Source organism: Lonchura striata, chromosome 2 (assembly GCF_050655825.1).
Source record: "Lonchura striata isolate lonStrDom1 chromosome 2, ASM5065582v1, whole genome shotgun sequence".
NCBI lineage: Eukaryota > Metazoa > Chordata > Aves > Passeriformes > Estrildidae > Lonchura > Lonchura striata.
In genome coordinates, this window is record NC_140704.1 from 15,947,291 (window position 1) to 15,974,209 (window position 26,919).

General features: G+C 37.7%; 1 protein-coding gene across 17 annotated transcripts in view; it reads right to left on the bottom strand.

Moving 5' to 3' along the window:
* Window positions 1-1,892: 1,892 nt before the first annotated feature.
* Window positions 1,893-26,919, bottom strand: part of WAC (WW domain containing adaptor with coiled-coil) — a 57,018-nt gene continuing 31,991 nt past the window's right edge. For 8 of the 17 annotated variants that reach the window (XM_085564651.1, XM_085564655.1, XM_085564685.1 and 5 more), the window contains 7 exons: window positions 20,436-20,681; window positions 18,365-18,487; window positions 17,243-17,391; window positions 13,739-13,857; window positions 8,904-9,090; window positions 5,710-5,837; window positions 1,893-3,373 (listed from right to left, as the gene is read on the bottom strand). In XM_085564651.1, coding sequence (XP_085420777.1) covers window positions 3,304-3,373; window positions 5,710-5,837; window positions 8,904-9,090; window positions 13,739-13,857; window positions 17,243-17,391; window positions 18,365-18,487; window positions 20,436-20,681 — 1,022 coding nt within the window. In that variant the 3' untranslated portion in view covers window positions 1,893-3,303. The remainder of the gene's footprint in view (window positions 3,374-5,709; window positions 5,838-8,903; window positions 9,091-13,738; window positions 13,858-17,242; window positions 17,392-18,364; window positions 18,488-20,435; window positions 20,682-26,919) is intronic. The other 9 variants (XM_085564652.1, XM_085564699.1, XM_085564694.1 and 6 more) reach the window with 3 other exon arrangements.

Genomic DNA, 26,919 nt, shown 5'->3' on the forward strand with positions numbered 1-26,919 from the left:
GTCACTGCTTGCAGTATGACTGTACCAGCTCAGACAATCTCCTCAGTCATTCTGAAGGCTGTTTTTCTATTATACTAAATAGGTGCTTAACAAATGCATAACTAGAAAATAAGTGCAAACATATGCAACAACAGATCTTTCCCCAGCTTCTCATCACTCTTCCTTGACCACCTCAATTAAGTAATTAATATAAAAAACACATCCCCACAGCTGCAATCATCACCTTCTGAACACCTGCCTAGGAAAAATACAGGGGAATTTCACTTGATTTGACTTACAGGTGCAGAGCAATTCAATAAAGCCTTTTTAATTAACCAGTGTGAGGGATAGCATCAGTTTCAGGATGGATAATTAATGAAAAGCTGGTAATCCACTAATAGGCTCAGCGCACCTGCTCATTTTTGTCCAGCTTCAGTTACAAGATTTGATAGGGAGGAAAAAAAAAATCTGTGTTTTTTCCCCAAGGAGTTTATAGAATGTTGGCTTTGGCACACTACAGAAGCTGAAGAGGGACTCCAGATCACACAGTAAGGCCATGATTGTATTTGCATCTTGCTGAAGCCATTTTGAAAGGTAACTTATTCTTTGGTTAGTGCCAACTTCAAAGCAGTGCCTGCAATCCTCTTCCCTAACTTGTCTAATACCGAAGTTTGGCAGGCTGTCCCTCCTCAGCTAACAACAGCTCCAGGTTTTGGAAGGGTGTGGAGGATGAGGAGGAAATCTGTTGCATGGTGAGCAAATACAGAACCCAACGAGGTGTGGACATGTAATCAGATGTTGACAAAGCAGCCACCTTTACTGCAGAGTTAGGGAGGGCATCACCTGAAAGAGCATGTCTCTGTGTGATGGGTGTTTATGCAGGTGGTTTGAGGGGTTTAAAGCGGCACATTAATCCTTGTGACTCCCAAATTATCTGTGACCATTCATACTTTATGATAAAGTTTTCAAGTGATAAACAGACTAGTATTTTTTAGGCTGGAAAAGGATACTCATCTGCAAAACTGCAAGATCAACAGGCAGTAGTTAAATATAAGACAATTAATTCAAAACAAAGATTTAAAAAAAATATCCAAAGTAATTTTCTAAAAATAAAATTACCTTCTGAGGGTCATTGATACAGGATATTACAGAGGGCAATATAACAAGCAAAAGGAAACAAAATAAGCTCATGGAAAACAGACCAGCATATCTATTAAGATAAAAGCCACCCTTGTCTCAGCAAGTAACAAAACAGCAAAATACCTAAATTAATGACAGTCACTGGTGAGAGTGAGATCCCTTGCACACCCCCATGCACTTCACATGCTATCTCCCTACACTTGGACAACTTCCAAAAATAGGATGCAAGGCAAATATGGAAGTCTCAGGAAGAATTTTGTCACACAGCCATGAGTCTTTAAAAACAAAGAAACAATGTATGTTCCAATTAATTCATTCAAGATTAATCCCATCTTCTGAGAAAAATCAAACATTCGCATGATATAAAACACAACAGAACATAATGGGTTAAAAAGTGAGGAAAAATTACAAGTTCATCTGTCCCAACTTCCCATTGTTGTTGTTAGTTAGGTATTTCAACTTGCTCCATTTGCAATGTTTTGTGAAATCAGAGCATTCAGCTTCTACTGACGAAAACCTAATTTTAAAAATCAGTCCAAGCTCACTCAACAGAAAAATCAAGTACCATTTCTGGTGCTGAAAGTATTTTTTAGGAACAAAACACAAAGCATCACATGTTCACATGTCAACACCTGTGTCATCCTTTTTGTTTTTAATCCATCTCCTACTATCTTTCCTACTTAACAGACTGCTGTGACGTATACACCTCTACAAATATTAAAATCGTACTGCCATCACGATTTCTGTCGTTTTTAAGCAAAGAAAAAGTCACGTTTATTTTGTAGTAGCAATAGTTTCTTTTTTATTTTTAATATACTTTAGGAAACAATATACAAAGCTGAGCTTTTCCACCATTTTCAAACGGTGAGTTGCTCCAATTACACAAATTCAGCGTTTTGTGATGGTTAAGAACAGCAGTCAGCACCAGACTTAAACAGTTAGCTACAACACAAACATCCTTCGAAATGAAATGTCATAATATCAAGACAGGTAAACCAGGAGTTAACATATGACAACTGTTGGAGAGGTGTCTTAAATCATCCTTGTTGAATTTTATATTTCCTTAAATATTTTATACATATTTTCCTGTTTACAAGTTTTAAACAAAACCTCCCTTGAGGAATTATTTAAGTACAAAAATGTTCAACAAGAACAATTCTAATAAAGAATCCCCAAAAAGACCAAATTTCAATGTGTTGACCAAAGGAAATGAAAACCAGTGTTTCTTTGCTTTAACATGTTTATTACAACAGATACAATTCACATCTGACTAGCTTTTTTTTTTCCTCTTTCCCATCCCACAACCATGTTAACATGTTCATTGGGCTATTTCCTTATATTTGAGCAAGTAATGTACTTTCAGCACACATGCCCAGCAGTACTCTAAGTCCATTCTTACAGGGTGCAAATGGAAATACGTTTCAATAATTTATACAAACAAGTGGGTTATGCTCAATCACTGCAATTTTAAGCTACTGTACACAGGAATGAAAAGATTATAGAAAAAGTGCCATAGCAACAGTGCCTTAAGAAAAGAGAAAATTAGAAGCATTAAAAAGCTGATAAAATCAGATTTAGAATTTCATGGGGAAATGGAACACAGAAGATGAAAAACATTTCTCTGTAAAACAGAAATGGAGAAGCACTGCTCTCGACTCGGTGCAAGTGTGGAAACAGTTGTTTTGTGGTATTTTGTACATTGCCCAAACTGTTGCAGCCTTAGACACAAATCGCCTGGCGCTTGCATTGAATTTTAGGAAATGAAAAATTTCTGAATGATAAATTAACTAAAAAAAAAAAGAAAAAAAAAAAGAAAGAAAAAAAAAGAAAGCTAATTTTGCAGACAGGTTTACATGTAAGAGGCTAGGTATTTAGCCACCTCAGCATTGATTAGTTTTGGATGTCTAAGCTCTGATACACATGGCTTCCCATGGCTTCACTCTACAAAATATATTTACAACGTGAAGAATACATCTACAATAAATCTACATTTCAAGGGTTTTACAAATCATTCTTGTATCTCTCCCCTGAATTTGACTCCCTCCTGTCCCCTTCCCCATGTCATCTTTTTTTCTGCCCAGCTCAACGGTCCAAAGTCTACTCAAATGCAGCTCAAAAGTGTTAAGACTGGGCATCAGTTTAATAGTTCCTGTACTCAAAACATGTGCAATTGTTTACAATTTTTCACACCATGAAGGAATTCTGATTCTTTAGCTTTTCAAGTTCTTTAATTTGTTGCCTCAAAAATAGTATCCTGCAAGAGAAAAGAAATGAATTAGTATAAACATTTCCATTATACAGATGTATTAAATAAACATCTACACAAGTCCTTCTACAATTTCAATGAAAGATACCAACTTCCTTAGCCCCAGTAAAAAATTCAGATATCAAGTTAATCCCCAGTCTGTTCAATAACCTACAGCCACATGCAGATGCACAAAGGCTTGGTGCATTTGACACTTTAGTTCAAAAAACTAAGTTGCTGTATTTCTATTATGACTGATAATATAATATACAATACAAAATACAGTTGTGTTTAGGTCTGCTCTTCACTTGAATGTAGCTCCCAGAAAAAGCAGGACACTGGCAAGTAAGGCAAGTAACTGAATAATCTGGAGAACAGCATTATGCCTGTGTCATGTTTTCCAGATTATAAAACAACTTAAAGAGCTCTTAAAAAAAAAAAATAAATTTTCTTCTCACTTGCCTTTTTAAAAGTATTTGGCTCTGTGGCTAATGGTAGTTTCTACTTATGGTAAGCTCCAATCTCAAGAACATTTGAGGCATCATTAAAGGGCATCTAAGATAAAAAGTCGTAAGTACACCTTGCTTAAAAATAAATTATACTGCTCACAACTTCTTTTATCTTTTTTTTTCCTCTTCTCCTGAACTGATGTAAGTAATTACCGTGACTAAGAAACATCTTGTTTCACAGGACTGTCTCTCAGAATTTTTAATGGACATTTTGAAACTACTTTTCATGATGCTGAAGTATAATGCAAACATATCAGCAAAATAAGAAAATACTCAGGGAGAATTTAGGTTTTATATAAATATTTTATGAAGGTTGAGCAACTTTAATAAATGCAGAAAAAGGAAAAAATCAGCACTTTTGTGGAACACTTTACAAATATGTGCCCAGTTCATTAAAAATTAATTTTCTACTGAAAAGTAGGTAGAAAATAATATACTTATATAGAGACACAAAAAAGAAAACAATTAGTTTCAAGGCATGGGCATATAAAATATATCGGTCAATGGAAATTGCCTTTTCACATGCTGTCAGTTATGATTCAAACAAAGCATGTGCTTTATCTAGAGATTAAGTTCCTCCTTGGAAGAAATTTAAGTAGCACTCTTCTGTGCAGAAGTACAGAAATAGTATCATCATTTAAATGTATTGACTTTGATAATGCCATCCTTTGCAAAAGCCTCCCCCATCAACTTGGTTACTTATGCCTTGTATTCCACTTCTTTAGGATTGCAGCAAAAATAAAAGATACATGTTACTATAGACTCAAAGCCATAATAATAATTATCCATTGACAGTTGAAACATACAAAGTGTACAAGAAAGAAGGTACTATTTAGTGAGCTGAACAATGACATTTGACACGTTATTTCAGATCAAATGTGCAGAGACAAATGACACCTTAGGAAATGAAAACTGTAAGAAGCCAAGCTGTTAATTAAATATACTACAGAATTAATTCATGTAGTGAAGTTATGAAATAAAGCTTCAGAAAGAATGGGTATTTTCAATTCTTTATCAGGAAAGGTTTACAAATATATTATAGCCTGCTTCTAAAGGATGCAAGAGCTTCTAGAATAAATTGAGCAATTTTAAAAGCATGCAACACAATTAAGGTGGCTCCAAATATTAAGTGAGAAGCATTGTATTCGAACTGTAGTATGACTTAATAGTTGGGATAAAATCTTTGAAAGAGGAAACAATATGAAAGCAGATAAAAAATCATGACTACTGGTGAATAATTTGAGCATGTATTTTATGATTGCAGTTTCCAATCTTGTACAAAAGTATCCAAAAGCCTGGCTGTGTATCACTGAAGTGATACAGAAGACACCTGCTATCACTGACTTAAGAAGCAAAGTCTACTTTGCTATAAGCAAACATTAATTTTTCCTTCACTTGTGATGTAAATTACACCTGTTCAAACTTGCTCTGGATTTAGAGCTATTCAATCTCTCATATAAACTGTAGTGTTTCAGATCAGGATAAACTGCAGATGTGTACCTATGTGATCTGTGCATAATGTATGGGCTGATACTCTAGAAGCATGCTGAAATATTGTGAGCTCATCAATTCTTCGTAATGCACTAAGGTTTCTGCAAAGATTCTTATTTTCTCTCCAAGTCAAAGTAGATACAGAAATTGCATATCTGGTTCTGTTTAGTGGAGAGAAACAGGCAGAAGGTACACAGGGAGGACAGCCTGCAAACATGGCAAGTACTGGTGTACTTCTAAAGTATCAGTAAACAGAACTCATGCATTATTCTTGCAAAATAATGCAAGAATGGAAGTTCTAATAACACCCTAAAAACTGAAGATAAGCACAGAGCACACACTTACCTTTGCTCACGCAAAGTTGCTTGAATTTCACATACTCGAACTAAAGACCTTAAATTCTTTAATTCAGTACAAATTTCTGACATATGCACACTTCCCATGTTATGGGCTTCCTCACGTAATCTTGATGCCTGCAGTGGTTAAACAAAGGTTAGAATTTTGAATCCTGCATTGGAAACAACTGGCACTAGCCAGAGAATTGCTGGATCAGTGTCTCTTTAAACAGCAAAGCACTCTAATTTCAAAGGGGAGTATTAAATCAGAAGTACATTAAGTTCTCTACAGAAGCCCCTTCTGAATCACAAATAAACAACACTGCTGCCCAGAAACTGTCTAACCTATGCCTAACCTATCAGGGCTAGTTGAAAGTTTCTTGATCCTAAATGTTTACCCGACCATCTGTAAAGACAGTACATGACAGGGCCTGGAGTTTCTAAAATAAGTTTTTCAAGTAGTTCCAAGTCTCCAGCCGTTACTCCAATGACAGAGTTAAACTTCCCATCTAATTAAGCCTTACTGACAAAAATAACTGAATACCATCTTTTTTCTAGATACCTTCTACCTGACAAAAAAAAACTTGGCAACCCTCTTCAGGTGTTCTGTAACAGACCAACTCCATTACTTTAATATTCCCACTTAGTTAGCCGGAGATAAGCAGAAGTGTAAATTTGAAGAGCACAACCTATCCAATTCCCAATTTGAGCATTTCTTTAAGTGTCATCACTGTACAGGATATGACTCTAGAGAACTCCTCAACAGCACCAAGGAGACCAGTATGATTACCTGAGGCCCTGTGTATTACACTGCAATAAGGAATAGGACTTCTTTCAAGTGGCACATGGAAAAATTGTTTAAAAATACAGTCTTCCCTGCAGCATTACTGTTTAACAATGCTATCTATCCTCTGCTACACTGGGTCTAGCTGGCACGGAATGAATTCTCTTCACAAAGAGAATGGTGCCACATGGTGACATGTTTTGAATCTGTGACCAAGCCAGTGCTGACAACAGTAATGTTTTAGCTGTTTCTAAGCAGACCCCACACAACATCAAGGGTTTCTCCCTTTCTCCACCCAGCAAATACACTTTGTGGGTGGACAACAGGCAGGGAGGGAACAAAACGGGGACAGCTGACCCAAGTGACCTCGGGGATATTCCACACCATACATGTATCATGCTCAGCAGTAAAACTGGGGGACAGTGTTCCAGGGTTGCCATGGCTCAGGGACTGGTGGTGCACTGGCTGGCTGGTAGTGACTGCTTCTGTATCACTTTCCCCCAACCCTCTTTTACTCTTTGACCTGCTTTTATCTCAACTCCTGAGTTTTCTCACTTTTGCCTAATTCCTTCCCCTATCCAACTGAGGCAGTGAGCAAGTGGCTTTGTGGTGCTTACCTGCCTACCAGGATTCATCCACATCTGCTTAGGTACTTGTACACTTAATTTTCCTTCCCAAAAATAATGTTATTTAGCACAGGTCTTCATCAACTTTTGGCATTTCTCCAGTTCAAAGCAGTATTTTGTGTTCTAATTCCCTACATTAAAAGTTTTTGTTTCTGTAGTTTATTAACATCCAGGAGTAACCTGGTCTCCAGTAGGATATAACTGCCCATGTCTTCTCTGCACAACTTCAATTACTGAATTGTTTTTCAGTTTCCCATGTCAAGCGCTTTTTATTAGTTCTGTGAGGTGATTGCTCTAATTCAAGAATGTTTTAGCTATTAACTATTGCACAGTACATGTTTTCAATTCCAACTGCTTTAGCACATACCTGTCCTGACTCTTCTCATTTATTTACTTATTTATTTTTCAGTTTACTCTGGCATGTGCTCTTCCGCCTTAGCTTCCAGATATATAGTGTAATTTAAACTTATCTGAAGAAACCAAGGCACTGGATTTTTAGTCAGTCCACTTTGATCTATCTTCTTCACTATGTACTGCACCTATGTACTTTCATTCACTTTTGTATCAAATATCTCAAGTGCCTCAAAACTGTCTATAAAAAAACCACCATACAAAATCATCTGAAATAGCAGACAGGACAAAACAGCATGTAGAACAAAGGAAGAAGTACCCAACTGAGTACATGACTGCCTAACATTAGCTGAGTTTTTTGATCTCTTTATCACCAACAAGGGAAAAAGACCCCAAAACCTGTGCACTGCATAAATCATCTGTTTCCTATATTAAGATACTTGTGAATTCAGTACACTGTTAAAATAATACTTTCAAAACTACAGACCAAGGCCATAGGTAAGTGCTTGTGTCTACACCATTTCCTTCAAGACACTCCACAGCAATGCCTCAGTGTTTTACTTAGTACAGGTTGGTAATATCTTAAAACTGACTTTAACAGATCAGTGATAAGAAGCAAGAACCCTAACAGGTTCTCAGTTTAGACTGTGCTTGTGAGAGTCATCTCGCCAGTTACTACCCAAAAGTCTCCAGTGTAGAATTGTGCCATCATGCAACAAGTCTTCAAAAGACCAAAGTAAACGGGGCTAGGTAAGATTATAACCCCAAACAGGTTGCATCAGCCTGTGGAAATAACTTAACTAGATTTAACAACCAATACGGTTCCTTTGAGTAATATATTCCAAGCAACTGACATGCATCCATTTTCCTTGTATTACTCCAACAGAAAAAGCTTAATGCAATTAGCTGTAAAATATGGATGGCAGTCAGACTGGATTTCCCATTACGTAAAAATAGACCAAATTCAGTCTGAGTATTCTACATCATTTTACAAAAAAGGTAGAGTTTCTTTTTCACTGTGCAGAACTAACATGTCAGTAACTAAAATCACAGAGTAGTCTCAATTAGTTTAACTGTACCTAATTTATAATGTTTTCCCCATAACCAAAATATCATTATGAAAAAATATGTTGAACTCTAAGTTCTCTGTAAATTTCAACAGAACTTTAGCAGTAAGAAAATAGTTATGAGGATAGCTATTCATCTGAGGGAATTTCAAAAGCACTGACACTTCAAGTGAGACTGAAAATACCCAGCCACTGAAAGGTAAACACATTTAAAACCTGCAGGTCTGGCCTAATCTCTCTCTCCTCCCTTCTGGCTGAGGACAAGCATAAGGGTTTTAACACTTTTAATTCCTAGAAAATGCAAGATGAGTAAGAAACCCGAATTTTAAGCTACAGATTATTACTCTCACAGGTAACAAAGCATAGGAGCACTTACCTGCTTTTCTGCATGATCTGCAGGCCAGCCTTGAACATGCTTTATAAGGTTTTCATTGAAGTGTGCTGCTAACGTAGGTGTTAATGAACATGTGGGTCGTACAGATGTATTTTGTGGTGCAGGTGTTGAGTTTGATGCATTACTGCTAGAGGTATGATTTGGACCTGGAGATGGACTTCTTTGACTACTAGAAGAAAGAATTAAAAAAAGCAAGTGAGCATTTAATAACATATGTGAACCTGTAGAGAAATGAACTCTGAAATTGCTTCCAGGCACAAAAATACATAAAGTGTTCAAACCACAAGTAAATACTTCTGGCAGACCAAACCTGTGCCATCTTTCTACAAACCTCTAATTAGAACTGAGTGCTACAGTGTAACAGGAAGATTCTATTGTTTGGTAGTGTTTTGTGTTTGTCTGATTTTTAACTCTGAGAGCTGTTCAAGAGAGATATAAGTTGGCCCTAAATGGTGTTGGATAGAAAAAATATATATATTTATGTTCCTCCTTAGAACAGCTGCAAACCCAAGATTTTCAGTAATGATGTATCAGATGGGATTGCAAACAGGCTTATTCAAAAGAGGTTTGCCAGAATAATCATTAAGAACAATGCCTGATGTCCTGATCTGAAAATACAGCCATATGGGATTTGAGCAGTTTACTACTCATGTCAAAACACAATCTATATGGTTTTGTGACATTGTACATCTTTACTGAATGCACTCAGGAGAACAGAAATATCACAGAAGCAGCATGTTTGTAGCCACCAAACCTGACTGCTTTACTGGAACATACTCAGCACAACAGTGACAGTACCTCATAGTTAAATGTTCTTTGGCACTACATGTACTGAGAAATAGTAGCACTAATTGTGTAAGTGAAACTCTCCCACTGGCAGAAACTTTTCAACACAGGCCATCATTTCTGTCTATTTCTTAAAACTTTTATATTACCTGCAGGCAGGAAGAAAGTATTATGAAGGAGAACTAAATTTTAAAGGACTTCTGATTCATCATGTAACCTGTCAGTCCCCTTGAAGACTGAAAACATCCTTATATAATGCAACTATCTGTCTAGTCTAATGCCCAGACACTTACCCTAATCAACTCAAATTTGCAAAGAATTACAGCATTAAGAATTACAGCCAACAAACTGGATGTCTGACTGGACCTGCTGGAACAAAGCCGGAGAGTCGCCAAGCAAACAAGAGGGATGAAGAAGCACTTCTGTAAGAAGGCAATTCCTCCCCTCTTCTCAGAGCTTATGAGATTCACAGTATCTGGAGCACTGTGTAGTGGGAAGCCTAAAACCTGACAAGAATAAAACTGCTACAGCAAAGGAATGTAGCAGAGGACCACACAGGTGACTAAGGGGCTGAAGCACATGCTGTATCAGAAGAAGGCTAATGTTTATTCAGTCTGGAAAACAGAAGGCCAAGGGGAAGGGGATTGAGAGATCTTTCTGCAGATTTTTACTACTTTTGGGGAGAACAGACTCTTTTCAGAGATGCACAGTGATAACACAAGAAGCAGATACAAGTTGCAACAAGGGAAATTCTATTTAGACATGAGAAAAAAGAATCACCATAAGGGCAGTCAAACATCAGAAGATATTCTGAGATATTAAACAAAGAAAATTATCTAACTAATGCCCTTACCAATTCAAACTTGTCAGTCCTACTGTAAGCTGGGACCAAAGTAGACTGCAGCCAGAATTCCATTCCAAAGTAAATTATTCTAAGTTTCAATGTATCCATTTAGCATCAGCATAGTGATGGTGCAGAGACAAGGTACTTTTATTAATGAAATAGAATTCAGGCATAACCTTATTTACTCCTTAGTTCTACTAGAATTAAATTTCCCTCTATGACTTGCCTCTTCTTCATTTATCAGCCTGTCTTCTCCTACTTCATGAGTAAGAATCACTCTTAACACATCAGAAATGTTTCAAGAAAATAAATAAATAAAATCTGTGGGCTTCTCAAAAATGAAGCTGTTATCTTAATTATGACTGCCACAAAATATCCTAGGCACTGCTGTGCTAGCAGCAGGGGGAGCTACGAATGCAGCAATGACTGTTCCAAACCACCACAGTATTTTTAAATGCTTCACTAAAGGGAAGTACCTGCCTTAGGTGAGTTAAAGACTGACTATGCCACAAGTAACAGAATGCCTCCAGAGAGGCAAAAATATCTGTATCAAGGGTATGAAAACATGATGGTTCTGAAATATACTACTACAAACGTCAGAAATTTACAACCTACAAAAAATACAACAAAGTACCTCCCTTCACAGCACTTTCCCAAGGTAAAGGAAAAATTTTCTCAGTCCTTTCTGAAAACAGAAAGAAACTATCAACCTGATTAAACTATTAATTATGGAAGCATGAATTTAGTTTCATTTTTAAAGCAGCCATAATTGATAACATATCTTTGGAACAATCTCTGACAGACAGACTTACTGTATGCCTGCATTGTGCTAATTTCCCAACTTAAATGGCTGAAATGTTCGCTTCTTAAAAGTTAACAATAGCTACTCAGGTTTTCTCACAGTGTTTCCACCCCAACAAGTCAAAAAAAATTTTACCTCTATTTACATAAAACTTTTAATGAGCCAAAGAAATGCAGTTGTGATGAACTTCTGCTCAATTAATCAGTATTTAGGCTGGAGAAAAACGCAACCTTAATTCACAGAACTAAAAATATTCTGGACCATCTATCCACACTTCAGTTTGCTAAATTGTTGTTCACGCCTATAAAAGTAAAAATTGCTCCCAAGAGCAATTCCAAATCCAACCGACTGCTTTCACCTACAAAGGAATCATCTGTTCCGTATCAGAATCCGAATTCAGGCATACTGCCCAGACACAGCAAATCTTTTGTAGGTAAGTAAATCAATATCTGAACTGGTCCACTTTCATTCAACTCCACTGCACTCAATAGAAGAAAATACCAGTCACACGGGTTTTTCCAAGTCACCTATTCCTTAATCTTCCACAGGTTGTGAACGAGACACTTCAAAGCAAACTGAACCTGCATGAATTCACGATGCACAATAGAGCAGTCACAAACATGTATTAATTTGAGAGACACAGGATACTGCACAGAACTAACATTGTCTCAGTATCTTTCACCCTGGCCTGCACACTGCCTCCTGCCACAGGAGTGTGCTACCTGCACAATGCCCCTGCTTCAGCAGTGCTGGGGCAAACTCCACCAGAACCCTGATGCCAAATGGAGCAATGGTTGGCAGAGGGACAGCAGATCCCTAAACTCACTGTAGGTAAGGGTCATGCTGGAGTACAAACTCATGTGACCCAAAGGAAGGGTGAGGTATGGGCTAGCAAGCCAAATGCTCCCCAGTATCAACTCACACCGACTCTAAGGCATGGTAAAGGTTTCCAAGAATAAGACTATCTTTTTTAAGATCTCCTGTGCAGAGAGGGTGATGAGCGAAGAACAAAAGGGCCTATGTCTTAGAGCTGTCCCCCAAAACCTCACCACTCCTCATAAAAAAGCGTAACTTGCTGCAAAGTGTAACTGTATCTTTGGTACTGTAATTTAGAAAGATTTAAGTAGCACCATTCATAATTACTAGGGACTGGAGCTGGACACTTTGCCTTTATTCTCCTAAAAGAGATAAATTAGTTATAGGCTTGTAATCTTACAAAGTTTAGAAAGTGTCTGTAAAACAGCCTACATTAAAAGCTCAAAACTTCTGACTTGCTCAAGTCTGTACCCTCAAACTTGCCAATACTCCAGAGTCTCCAGTAAAGCCAGCTTCTGGGACATGACTGCCAAGCACATAACAGACAACCCTGCCCCCCAAAAAACCTCAAAACATAAATCTCTTCTCCCCACAAAAACAGCCAAAACCAACAAAGAAAACAAAAGTCCTCTTTATTATTAGTCCCAGAAGGGCAGATAAAAGGACCTCATAATTGTATGATCTGGAAAGCATTACCATGTGTAGTTTCAGGTATGCTGACAATGAAGGAGTATTGGGTTTTGGTTTATTGCTTGTTTTTTTAATACCATACCACATCACACACCTTATTCAACTACTCTAAAAATCCAGCTATTAAGAACTGTAGATTTACAGAACCTCTTAAAATGTCAGCTTCTTCCTACCACAGTTCTATACCATGACTCCATCACGCATCTGACATGACTCACGACACATCTTTGGTTACAGCCCCTGGAACCAGTATGACAAAATGCAGAGCATCTGGAGCTATGACAAGTCCATCTTCCCAAAAGAAAAATTTCAAAGATACAGATTCTAAATCCACCTTGTAAATCAATGGTTAAATGATGGTATCATGCAACATCACCTTAATAAGTTGCAAGGTTGACAAAAAAGTCTGGCCAAGGAAAGGTATTTGTGAAATTTACTTAATTTTTAATATTTTTCATTAGAGCAGCAAAATCACCTGACAAACCAAAAAATCATGCTAATTTCAAAATCAAATGACACTACAGCAAACATCTAACACTAAGCAAATCACAGATTCTGTAACTGCACAGAGACAGAAACTTCAAACTCTGAAATCACAATACAAGGAATCACTTATAAAATTGACACCAGAGTGACAGAACACAACTATGAGCTCCATTTTGCTTCTGTGAGAATGGTCTAATGATTACTCCAAAAATGGAGAATCTACCACATTAAGTATGTAACAAAGATACTTAGCTGCATCACCTCAGTAGCAGCAGTTAAATATAGCAGCAGTTCAATAAACTGGTCAAAGAGAGTCCACTAATGGCAACATATACTACATACACTGAATGCAGATAAAAACTAATGACAGAAGAGAAAAGTATTTCAATATACCTTGAACGCTGAAGGCTTCGTGGAGAGGCAGGTTCATGACCTGCCTGCTTGTCAGCTATTACTGGCTGCTGAGGTGCTGCCTGGGAAGCTGGTCCTTGTTTAACACCTGGGGTAGCAACCTGAAAAGTCCAAAATTTCATTAGAATTCCTCCACAGTAAAGAGTAAGAAATAGAGAAAATAAAGGAAATTACAGTTTCAACACCTGTGAGGTTTTTTTTGGTACAAGGGCTTTTGCTGACACAATTTTTATTAACTTCACAAGATATTATTTAAAAAAAAAATTCTAGTTCCACAGCTGTGAAAGACTTTTTTTTTTTTACTAAGAATAGACATAACAGAAGCAAATTTAGACCCATGTGACTTATCAAAATATTGCAAGCTTATATTATTTTTGACTGTATCTTCCATCTGAACACTGAGCTCATTTTCAACCTCAGAAAAGTTGTTGATTACCCAAATAAAATCTTCATGTACAAACTTAGGAGTTCCCTACTTGAAAATACATTACACAGTGTCAAGGACATAATTAGATCACAAGTGTATTAAAAACATCTCTATCAAAAATGGAAAAGAAAATCTAAAACATATTCATCAGTTTGCTCTCTCTTTTCTCTAAGTTCTAAACCCTAAGTTTAGAACTAAAGAGAACTAAGTTCTCTAAGTTCTAAAATAGTCATCAGTACCTTCTTGGTTTTCCTGTGTAGTACACATTCAATGCAAGGTATTAAGATACCAACAGTAAGATAGTCTTTTCTGTGAATTTCTGAACTACATCAGAATGAGGAGTTTGGGAATACAGTAATGTCTAATTTATAGCAAACAAAGTTCAAGATATTTCAACTCGCCCAGTGCTTGGCATACATCAGTCAATTTTGAAGCATGTACCAGAGAGGCTGAGCTTCAAAATTTATCCTCCACTTCACAAAATCAAGCTAACAATTTTAAGAGAAAATGGAGAGGGCAAATAAAAAATGGCTTCTAGGGATCTATACTGACAAAAAACTCAAATTGTCTGGACTGTCTGGCATTTGCTGACTTCATATTAGTGTAGATTACTAACTAGTGGTCATCTGAACCTCCAGAAATTCTCTACTGCAGAAACAGAAACAGACTTCTGTGAAACAAACCACAGATGCTAAGTCAGACACTATCTGCTCGAGTAAGCTCAAGACATAACTGGATTCACTTAAATATGCGGGGGCGGGGGGGTCTTAATGCAAATTCAAACTCTAATAAGTCTAAGAGGAAAAGTCACCTTTTAAAATTATCACTAAAACTGTGTTCTTTCTGGTTTTTAGATTAACAGGCATATAATAAAGAAGTCTGAGTAGCACATGAAAAGCCTAAAAGGAAAAAGCAAGATAACTGTAAGATCGTTCTGCTGTTGAAATAAACAGAACTATATAGTTCAGAAGGGTGAAACAGTAGCAGATCGTAAACTGATTTATGAGAAGAGACTACACAAGTACCTTTATGAAATACATGACATGAATAACTTTGCTATTAATGCCTGAATTTTGTTAAGCCTGTGAGCAGTCATTAAACCCCCAAGGCTGTTCAAACAGAACAATTTAAAAAGGGAAGTCCATCAGCAATAATGGAATCATGCAGCAGATTCAAACTGGTAAAGTAACCAGTGCTTTGCCTGGTAAACATAACCAAGAGACCACTAAGAAAATGTGGGATTTGTAAAATAAATGAACCACAAAACTTCTCAACTATTCAATATTTTCCAAGTGTTTCAAAGACTGTAAATACATATACCAGAAACAGAAAAATATTAAGGGCTAAAAAAATTCAAAAAACAAACCAACGGAAAGCAACATTCTCACTGAGCTTGAGAAGTCTGTGTAAAGTGCTTTACACAACCACTTTGCAGAAATTCAGAACAATTTCTGATCACACAATACAGGCACAGCTAAGGCAAAAGGTGACCCCCAGTGCCACATGCACACAGCATGCCCACAGGCCGACACAGCAGCTCCAGCCTGAAAGCAGCGCTGACATGTTCAAGCACTCCTAAGCACCTGTGCTGTGCCAATGGCACTGCTGCACCACAGCAGCTCAAATACCTCTGCACCTGGCACCGAGCTCTTCTTGCAGAGAGCCAGGTCAGCTTTGTCTGCTCTAAGCCCATGTGCTCTAAAACCAAGTGTGTGTCCTGGCACAGCACCACATCTTGATTAGGCATAATTTACCTCAAACTGTACAACTGGACAAGCAACCCTGACTCACATATCCAACTGGCTGCTAAAACAGACATGGTCACACCAGAGCTAGCACCACCTAAGTTTTTCCATCTTATGGGACTGAGTTACACAAATACAAGAACTATCAAGACCGTTCTTTTTTTATTAAACTGGCAAAGTATCTGCTGCAGAACCAAAATTTGTTACTTCTAGGACTAGCAACGAATCTCTGGGTTGTAGAGACCAAAAGAGATCTACTTCCAGTTATCAACAGTACACAATTTAAGAATATTCTTTTTCATATCTCAGGATTTGGAAGTATCAAGTATCTCAACTCTGCTATTTGATAATTTTATTACTTGCCACATAGCTATGGGATGTGAACACAGATTGAGGATGCAATCCAGAGGCAGAAACCATGGTAACAACCAGTACTGGTACACACATAAACCTTTGCAATTCACTGTATCACTGTCAATCAAAAGAAACTGGGAGAATCACTTGGTTTTCTTTGTACTCATGAAAAAAATCTGATGAAAGAAAATTAGGCATTTTGAATATAATGAGGAATGCAATGTGCTCTCCTGAGGAGAAAAGTATTCCTCAAATGCATCCAAGACATTAGAGGTTTGCTTTTGAGCAGAAAATTGAGAAAAAGACACCTCAGCTAAACAGGGATGGTGATATAGAAGACAGATTTTAGGAAGGTGGGGTGTCTCACCCCAAAGTCTAAAGTCATGCTTCTCAGGAAAAACCTCAAGAGCTTATTTGTTAGCTTCAATTTACATCTCCTACTCACTGATCCAATGAAATAATTCTGAATGAATAGAGTGAGGGGGCAGGAAGAGAAAGGGACATTACGTTATTGATCTGTAAATAACTAGAACATTTCTCAACTAAATCTAAGACTAAACTAAATCTGAGACTATGTCAAGTTGATTTCCCCAAGAAGTTCTCTCCCATTCTAAACATCTTTTATTGGGTAAGTCTAATAATTGTATAAGTTGTTGCCTTTGAAGTATGTTTTTGTTTCTATTTAAATGCTAGAATATCAATGCCTTGGTAGTATCTCCAGACAGCATCTGAAGCCAGCATAAGAATTTCCACAAGAAAAGTGAGCTATATTTCATGCTGGAGCTGCACTGCCAAAATACAGTCAAGTAGTTGCTTCCAGTTTGTTTCTATTGGGAAAGTTAACATACATGATTTATTATCCTATATACAACTATTAGGACATGGATATATAGGAACAATATTTAATATTATGTATCATGGCTTCTTATTACAATATGGCATAAAGCAAAAGGAGCTTACCTTCTGCTGGGATGATACTGGTGGCGTAGTCATCAAAGGTTTAAGTGGAACAGTGTTAGTCTGTGGCGTGCTTATCCTTGGAGACACATATGATCTTGGTGATGAAGCATCAGATGTTAAAGACATTGGAGACTGATTAGATGGCTGAGCTGTAAAGGAAAAAAAAATGCTTTTAGTAAAACCATGTCCTACCATAAATGAGAATTAGATTTTCTTTTGGTACTTTGGAGTATGCTGTATTAGATGATATAGAAATATGTTCAATGTGAACAACTGGAACAATCTAATGTTCAACAATAATCCTAGCTAAGGAATTGTATTTCTCCCAAACTCCCCATTTCTACAATTTCAGGGGAGGGGAAAGAGAAGAAGCTATTAGGAAATGCTTTTTACACATGAAGAGACTAAATCGTATGTGACTCCTATTTTAGAGTGCTCAACTTGATTTAACCAAAAGAATACATGAACAGCTTATACAGAAACCTATTCATCCATTCTAGGGTATACCTACAGTTCCCTACCCATGGTTAAAAATTACCATTAGTACTGCTTACCTACTCAGTAAGATGACTGCATTTATTGTTTTGGTTTAAGTTTCTAAACTTAAGTTTTAAAGTTTTTTTACTAAGTTACAAGCCAGAATATATTGGAAGTACCTGAAAGAGTATGTTGCCTGGAAGATGAAGAAAAAGTCCCCCACCAGAAAGAGGAAACTTTCTTTTAAAATTTTAAAGTCTCCCCCAAGAGTCACAGTTGCACAGTACCTACAAGATGGGTGTTGAAATAAGGAAGAGTTGTGTTTTACACTGTTAAGTAACAGCTAATTCCAGTCCAGAATAAATTGAGAGGGTCTCACAGAAGTTTTACATTACTCATGTAGAATTTCTTAACATACAAAGAAAATCCCAAAAGGTGAGACAGAAGCATGTTTACTTAGTAGTGTGTCAGGTTCCTGCTCTTCCATAACGATTTTTTATCCTATCTCTGGAAAAAGAAGTCATTCCACATTCTCCACACCCTGTGGCCAAAGTTATGGCAAGAGACAGATTCCACAACTGTATCAGCCTTTTTAAAACATTGTATAACAAATTTACATAAGTGGGAAAAAAAAAAACTGAGTACCTTGCGTAGACAGTTGTGCAGCTTGAGAAATTAGGGAGGTGATATTGAAAGCAGATGGTCCAGCGGTAAGAATTTTATGGAGTATTGACTGCAGAGAGGCTTGTGTCACAGCTGCTGTTAAAACTGAAAACAAACATTCTGTTTTACTGACAATTCTAGAACACCACTTTAAACTGTTGAAAGTGGCTAATTACATTTAAGGCACATTTTCCTTCAGATCCATATGCACTATGACCAAAGATCCACTGAACTGTTTTTCAGTTACTTGATTTCAAGTTGACTTGGAATGTCCAGCAGGTCCTTTCTTTAGTAGTTTTAACTTTAAGACCTACACTTAACAGAATTTTTTTTTTTTTTAAGAATGTCAAGTCTTCTGTTTGACCTTATTTAATCAGTAATAATTCTTGTAAACAGCAAGAGAAAATTTGTTCAATTTGCTACTGTAGTAAGCAGAATGTGATGGGTTTTTTTAATTAAAATAATTTTTTTAAAAAAGCAAAAAGCAGAATCACTTCAACTCACTAAAAGAGATGAGGGCAGACTTCATGTTCAAGATGAAGACAAATCTCTTTCAGGTTAAAAATCCAAGTTTCTTCTTATTAATAAAAAAAACCCCTTATCTGTTCTGGGTTTAGGTGTCCTATATCATCCCCCCCAGTAGAAAAACCAATCACTTTTACCCATTTTAAAACTGCACAATACAGGAAGAGCATCTTGCAGTATGAGATGACAAAACCCTGAACTATGAGCTTCTGAACTAACCTTTCCAAAAAGGTCTACAGGCTCTGTGGGATAGTTCCTGAATGTACCTTCCAGCCACGCATACTCCTGAAAAAACTGACTTACCAGGAACAAGCACAGAATGACTCTGAACTGTGTGCACAGTAAGGACAGCCCTGCTATGCAAGGTGAAGTCACTCTGCCCACATGGACACAGCCAGGCCCTCATGCCATCAGAACAATTCTGAACACTCTTGTTCCAAGACATACACAGCTGCTGATCATATGGCAAGAGAAAATTACTAGAAATTTCACAGGGCAGCCTTTTAATAAAATACAATTGGGCTGAATGAACTTTCATTTTTCAACACAACCATAACACTCCTTTTTTTTCAATGCAACCTAGTGCACTGCAGTTTCAAAGACTTCTCCCTGCACAGGAGAAAGAAACCAGTGACCTACTCACTTTCTGGTACTGAATGAAGACAGAATATTTGCTGATTAAAAGGAAGCAATTGACCACTTTCTCTGATAAATAATTGCAAGGTACAGAATATTTAGTACATACTTGATTTGCACTTTCAGAAAGTTAAAGACAATTAACTCTCAGCACTCCATGCAAATGTTTTACTTCCTATTTACATCAGTGATCCATGCACAAGAAGCAAACGAAAAATCCTACACCATTTTATCAGTAACCTGTCACATGCAGACACATTGGATAAAACTGCATTCAAATGCATCAACTCTACCTGCTCTTGCAGCAAAAGGCACTATAGGCGAGTGACAAACTGACTTCTAACAACCTAAGCCAATTTCTAACAACCTAAGTCATTTTCTAACAAAAATCTAAGGGACACACCGATTATATGTACAAAATTTCACTGGCTAGCAAAATTACTGATACACTACCTGTATTCAGAGAGGCTTTCTTTGTTATGCTAAAGAAAAAAGTTATTAGGCAACAAGACTGATGAACCCCTAGAAGTTTCACAATTTGCAACACACATTAATAGAACAGCAGCACAAACTACAGAAAACAAAGAACAGTGCACGAAACAAAAGAACAAAGAGCTCTAACGAAATTTTGTGCAACAGACAAATGCTGATATAGTGATTAAATCACCAGTTTCAATTACACTGCTCATGTACATCAACATTCATTAATTTGAAAACCTTAAATGCTGAGAAGGTTTAATGGAAAAAAAACCCACAAAAGTCTCCACTTTACCTAGGGACTAATTTATTCACTTTTCAATTAAAATAAGGCTTTCATTTACTACAGCCTGGTATCCAATAATACACTGATGTATGTAAATGAGAGATTACATGAACTTTAAAGAATCCTTACCTTCATTGATTTTGGATATATCTACGCTAGAATTATTAAGCTGCAAGGTGGCTTGCAGAGCAGGCAGCAGCTGTCGAAGGAGATTTGGGTCCTGAAGTAATGGAGGAATTGGTGATTGTGGGATAGGTGAAACAGGAACTGTAGGAGCAGATGAAGCAGGCGCAGAAGTTGGATTCAGTCCAGAAGCAGAAGATGTAGAAGGAGTTGTGCAAGAATGGGATACAGACTTGTCCACAGATGCAGACTCTGAACAGGAGACAGACAGTATTTTTCATTTTCCCCAATACAACCTGACAACTCACTAGTACAATACTCAAATTCAGAAGACCAAATGCCTAACTACCATTTTAAGAAAAAAAACTCACAACATTAATGGAACAAAAATTTAAGATAGCATATTTCTGATGCAATTTACACTATTGAACCTAAGATTTATTATGAGCACAAACACACAACTTTTCCACTTCAAGATACCGGATGAAAAGCAGTCAGTATCAAAAATCTGCCATTTTTTTCCTTAAACTTTTATGGCATATATGGGCCAAAAAGTCATTACTGATCGCCTACACTCATATTCTACATTTTTACTTATGATCCCTGTCTTTCTTTGGAAAATATGCTATGAATAAAAACCTTATAGCCCACAGATTTTACATATAGGCTACTGTGTCAAATTTGAGGGGAGGGTATAAGCTGTGCTTCATTTATGAAGAGACCAGTGCAAGAAGTCACAAATAGAAGTCTACTGTACAAAATCCAGCTACACTGCTGAGGCTTTAGAAAGGATAATGAGCTGTAAAACAGTGCACAGCAGTGTGGAAAAATATCTAAAAATGTATCTGCCCATAATTAATTTTTAACTTGTCAGCTTCTTCTGAAGCATTAAGACCTATATCCTTTATTTTATTAATGATTTTAGGAAATATTACCACTTATTCGCCAAAGAAATACATAGTACTTAAATACAATTGTACTATATTGCAATTTGTTCTGATTAATATGAATTAATTAATTTTAAATTATTTCCACTTAACAGAAAGTTGTTCCTCCATTCCAATATGGTGAGAAATTTCTGCAACAGAGAATTATTTCAACCTACTATAGGTGTACCATCAGTCACTTCAAATATCCTTCCTTTAAGAAATCTGGACCATCATATTTCAATCTTAGCTCCCCCTTCTCTCATCCTCATTAAACCCTCAGAGACCTCTGCCCACAAATTCAGTCAAGACTAACACACCTATAGTGCCAATGAAGTTGGATGCAGAGCATAAAGCTATGGATCCAAGATCACATGCAGGATGTTTGCCCACAATAATGAAAATATGGAGTTTAAAGCCACCTCAAACCAGGCAGAGAAGGTCAACATGGATATTCTACATTTCAGGCAAAAGGCTAAAAGTTTTCCCCAAAATTTGGGAAAACAGGCTGGGAAGTTATTTTACTTTAAGGGTGTGCTTGTTTTTTTTATTTGGAAAAATGGTCAAAGGAAGATGATGCTGACTTTACTAAAGAAGTGAGACGGTCTGATTTGCTTTACTACAGAAGAATAAAATGTTACAGAATTTCTAACAGCTTTTGTATTCCAATAAGCTTAACTGCAACTTCCAAGACTAATTTGGAGAAGAACCCTAAAAACTAACAAAAAATTATGGAAGTGACGATGTATAAATCTTTTCACTAAGATTTCTAATCTCAATGGGAAGAGGATTTCTGCTTCCATGCTGTTACAGTATAAATAGCTTATAAAGGTCACAAATACTCCAGAAAACTTTTTCCAGACAAGTAGCTGAGAAATCTGAACCAGAAAAAAAAAAAACCTGCTGAAGAATCTGAATTTGAAAGCTTGCAAGAATGTAATACCGAGGACACAAAGACATATTTTGGAGTTTCAGGTGAACTTCCAAAAAAGATGTGCCCCTGTCTAATTACAATCTCCTCAGAGTTGGTATCAATGTATCTGTGAAGGAACCTGGTCATTTGGCCAGGAGCTGTTGCAAGAACAACTTAAAAAGGGGCAAAGGGGCTGTTACAAAGATTGAATATGGGGAAAAAAGAAAAACCTGTTACAAAGTTTCTGCAGGGTTTTCAATAACATGAACTAGGACAGCTGATTAGGGATTAGTTAGAATAAAACACTAAGTCATTAGTAAACGTTTTTGTTATAAAGTATTTCATCTTATGTTATAGCATTCAAAGTAAACATTAAGACAATTGCAGGTCAAGACATATACAACAAACAAGACTCCTATCATACTAAACAAAACCATGTGGAGTTGAAATTGAACTTGGATCTGTCACAGTCCAAATAAGATCAAGATAAACCGGCAAACAAAAGCAAGGTCAATAAGCACAATGGGGCACATTAGTACTTACACGTACAAGCCTGCTACCTACAGTTTTGAAAACCTTACCAGAAAAACAACCACCAGAAAACTTCAAAACACAAAATACCCTCATTTCAAAATGAAACAACACTGCAACTGCCAGCATTAATTTAAAAACATATTTAATGTATTTATGTTTGTCTTCACAGTTATTTTAAGTAGAGAAGCAACTCACTACTGTGTTATTTATTCATGTAAGCAAATACCTCACACTACACCACCATACCAAACAGCTGGAAGTGCTTTTCACCCATGCTGCAGCTCTGAACAGAAAATACACTGAATCAAAGGCAAACTCAAGCTAACAATGCAGTTAAAATAAACCTTTTACCCACCCAGTTCTGGTGAGGATAAGGTTTATTTTATTCACTTTATTTACTTATTTCTTGAAAAACAGAACTCAAAACATGTCATGCAAAACCACTGAATACCATGAGGTCTGTAACACCCGAGTTTTTATGCTTTAAAAATGCACACTGAATTGCATCAACACAATACAGTCAAGTTATTTTTTTCAGACAATACGGAGACACTATTTCACATAACTGTATTACTGCAGGTATTTTAAGTATAAGTTAAAATGTATCTGTTAAAGGTGTTTTTGTACAATCACCCTATTAAACCTAGAGAAAGGACACAAAGCAAGGATAACGCCTAATGCTAACATCCCAATATTCCAAGATGTTTAGCAACTCAAAAACAATACACTAAATGTTATAAAAGAATACATGTCTATGAATATGACTACCTACATGTACATCACATTAGAACAGTTATTTAAAATCATAGAGGATGTAGAATAAAATGACTGTCCAGATCATCATTGCATTATGCAAATTAAGTTATTATTAATTAAATTCTTATTATTAATTAAATTCAAGCTAGAAACCTGTTTCTACCAAAAAAAAAAAAAAACCCAACCAAATCCAAACCTGTAAAAATTATTGATAGAAATTCAAGTATTTCTTGTTTGTATTAAGTAGCTGTGCTGGTTATGGCCAGGACAAGGTTAATTTTTGGAGTAGCCAGAAGGGTTGGGTTATTCTGTACCACCTCACTTCACTGCCAAGGGCAGAAGTAAGGGAGTTGTTTTCCAGTTGGCATAACGTGAATTGTCTCTCTTGTACACTTTTTTTATTAGTATTGTTGCTGTTAGTGTTAATTTTTTATTTCATTGCTGGTTCCAGTACATTTTTCTTATCTCAACCTGCAATCTTTTCCTTTTGTGCCTCCAGTTCTCCTCACTAGCCTGTCACAGGGGAGAGGGAGGAAGCAGTGAACGAACAGTGCATGGGGAACACCAACCATAAACCTCAATAGCTTTATTTGGCTCTCAATGGGGTACAATGGGTTGAGATAATCAGATCTGACCAGAGCGGTTTGAAATAAATTGATTGAAGAATTTGTTGTACTGGGCAGGGAGTCAATGGTCACAGTGCTCTCTGGTCTGTCCACATGGTTGTGGCACCTAACCCTGTACAGATATTCCTGTGTATGCCCTGTGCACCCACCATGGTATTTTTTTCATAGCAGGGAGAGTGATGGATCAGGACTGCTGTGTTGCTGTATTGTGGGAGAACAGTTTATGACACATGGGGCAATGAGGGTTTGGGATGTGTGTTCAGGAATGCTCTTTTACCCTTCCTTTGAGGCTTGTCTCTGGGAGTCCATTAAATTGTACCTATACTGTGGGCAACAGGGGCATGTAATTTTCCCCAGCTTTTTATGTCCTTTGTCACTTTCAGGCCTATTAAACCAGCTTTTGAGAATTTTGTCTTTCCTTTGGTTGTTAAGAAAATCATGGTCTTGGTGCTATGTCTCTTGAGTACAGTCAGTACCACGTTTAGAGTCAGTGTGGTCCCCACCATGTTTAGAATCTGGAGAGACATTTCTAAGGAGAGCTGCTCCACAGGTGAGTTGTCATAAGTGGCATGGAATGCCAGAGAAAATAGGCCAGTTGTGGGCGAAATTCTCTGGTTCAATGGTTTGGAAGTTTACCCCTGAACAACTACAGGATCCTGATAAAGCAACTGTATATTTTCAAGGAAGACGGTGTGACATCTCCAGAGGGGAGGAAATCATTGCAGTGTGCTGGGCACTGGCTATTCTTCACCAGACATAGTTCAGTAGTAGACAGTCCCTCAGGGAGAACAGGAGGAAAACAAACAGGCACGGAGACCACTCAAAGAGCAGCTGAACCATAGGATGAATCTGTGCCAGGAGCAGTTGCCCTACACTTAACAAGAAATCCAAGATCTAATCAATTCAGTTACTGAGGGATGAAGAGGAAGTAAACCCTCACAATAGCAGGAAGAGGAAGGGCCAAATATAATTACCCAATCCCTATCCCTGAGTAAGTTGTGAGATATGCAGAAAGATTTCAGCTGCCAGTCAAATGACCTTCTGGTGATCTAGCTGCTCCAATGCTGGGGTATCATAGCCCATGATATGAAACTCGATGGCAGTGAAGCCAAGCAACTGCGATCCCTGTCCTGGGACATGGGCATTGAAAAGGGAAGTGGGAAGAAGACAAACTCTCAGCCTCTGGAGGTGACTCATGTCATGCAGGAGGGAAGGTATTGTCTTCAAGGACAATCTAGTAGTGCACTCCAGCATGTAGAATGCCATGGGAAAAGGTATCCAGTATGTGAATCAGATGTGCTGGCAGTAATCTACAGAGATTCAAATAACAAGCAGTCTCTTGCAGATTCAGATCAGGTCCACTGCACACAGTCCATGTGGCAGAAGTTTATACAGAGCATACCACTGTCATACTGGTATTAATGTCCAGAGAAGGAGAACCAAACTGTACTTCATGACTACCCAACTCCAGCAATATGAAGATCATCTTGACTCACACCTTGGCTGTGGAGACTGTCCAAGACTTTGGACAGACTTGAAAAAGTCAGTGAGGAAATGTCCCATGACCTGCCAGTACAGACCGAAGTCTCTGCTATTGGGAGCAAGCACTCCCCCGCTCAAGAGAGAAGACACACACAAGGCAACCTGTGTTTTTTTCTGTGAGCAAAACAGAGGACACGAGGAAGTGGGATGGAAAAATCTACCTATGCCCTAGCAGTATGGGTATGTGAGTTGAATGCTTGGAAGAACAACAGGAAATTCTTCACAGACAAATGCCACTCCAGTTTTCAGTGGAACAAGTCTCAGACAGAAGAGACTTCTCATCCTCTAGAAGGGACCCCTAGTCTATATTTACAAGGAGTGAGCAATGAGAACTATGACCAGGACTAAAGGGGCCCTACCCCCAACCAGATGGGGGAAAGGGACACTCAGATCTATTGGCTCAATGGATTCTATCATTGGATCCAATGGCCTGGCACATCAGACCCACAAGAGTACAAGGCTTTAGTTGACACCAGCACACAATGTACCCTGATGCCATCAAGATACATAGGGGTAGAATCCATATGGATTTCTGGGGTGACAGGGGTATTTAAACAGCTGACTGTACTGGAAGCTAAGTGAATGTGACTGGGAATGAATGGCTAAACTACCCCACTGTGACTGACCCAGAAGCACCACACATCCTTGGCATATATTACTTCAGGAAAGGGCATTTTAAGGACCCAAAAGGGCATTGCTGGGCATTTGGGACAGATACTCTAGCAACAGAGGAAATTAGACAGCTGAATACCTTGCCTGGTCTGTTAAGAGGACCCTTCTGTCCTGGGAGGGTCCCAGCTGTTCTTCAGCTGAGAGCTGAAGAACAACTGGTACCCAATTACTACCACAGCAGTCACTGTCAACAATACCACTGAAACTCCCTATCATAAAATAATTTGTGAGCTGGAGAGCCAGGGAATGACAGCAAGACTCACTCATACTTGAATAGCCCATATGGCAGATGTGTAAATTCAATGGAGACTGGAGACTAACAAGTGGATTATCATGGCCTGAATGAAGTCCCACCAACACTAAATGCTTCTGTGCTAGACATGCTTGAACTTCAGTATGAACTGGAGTTCAAGGCAGGGAAGTCGTGCTGCTATTGACATTGCCAATACATATTTCTCTATTTCTCTGGCAGGAGAGTGCAGGCCACAGTTTGCTTTCACCTGAGGAGCATGCAGTACACT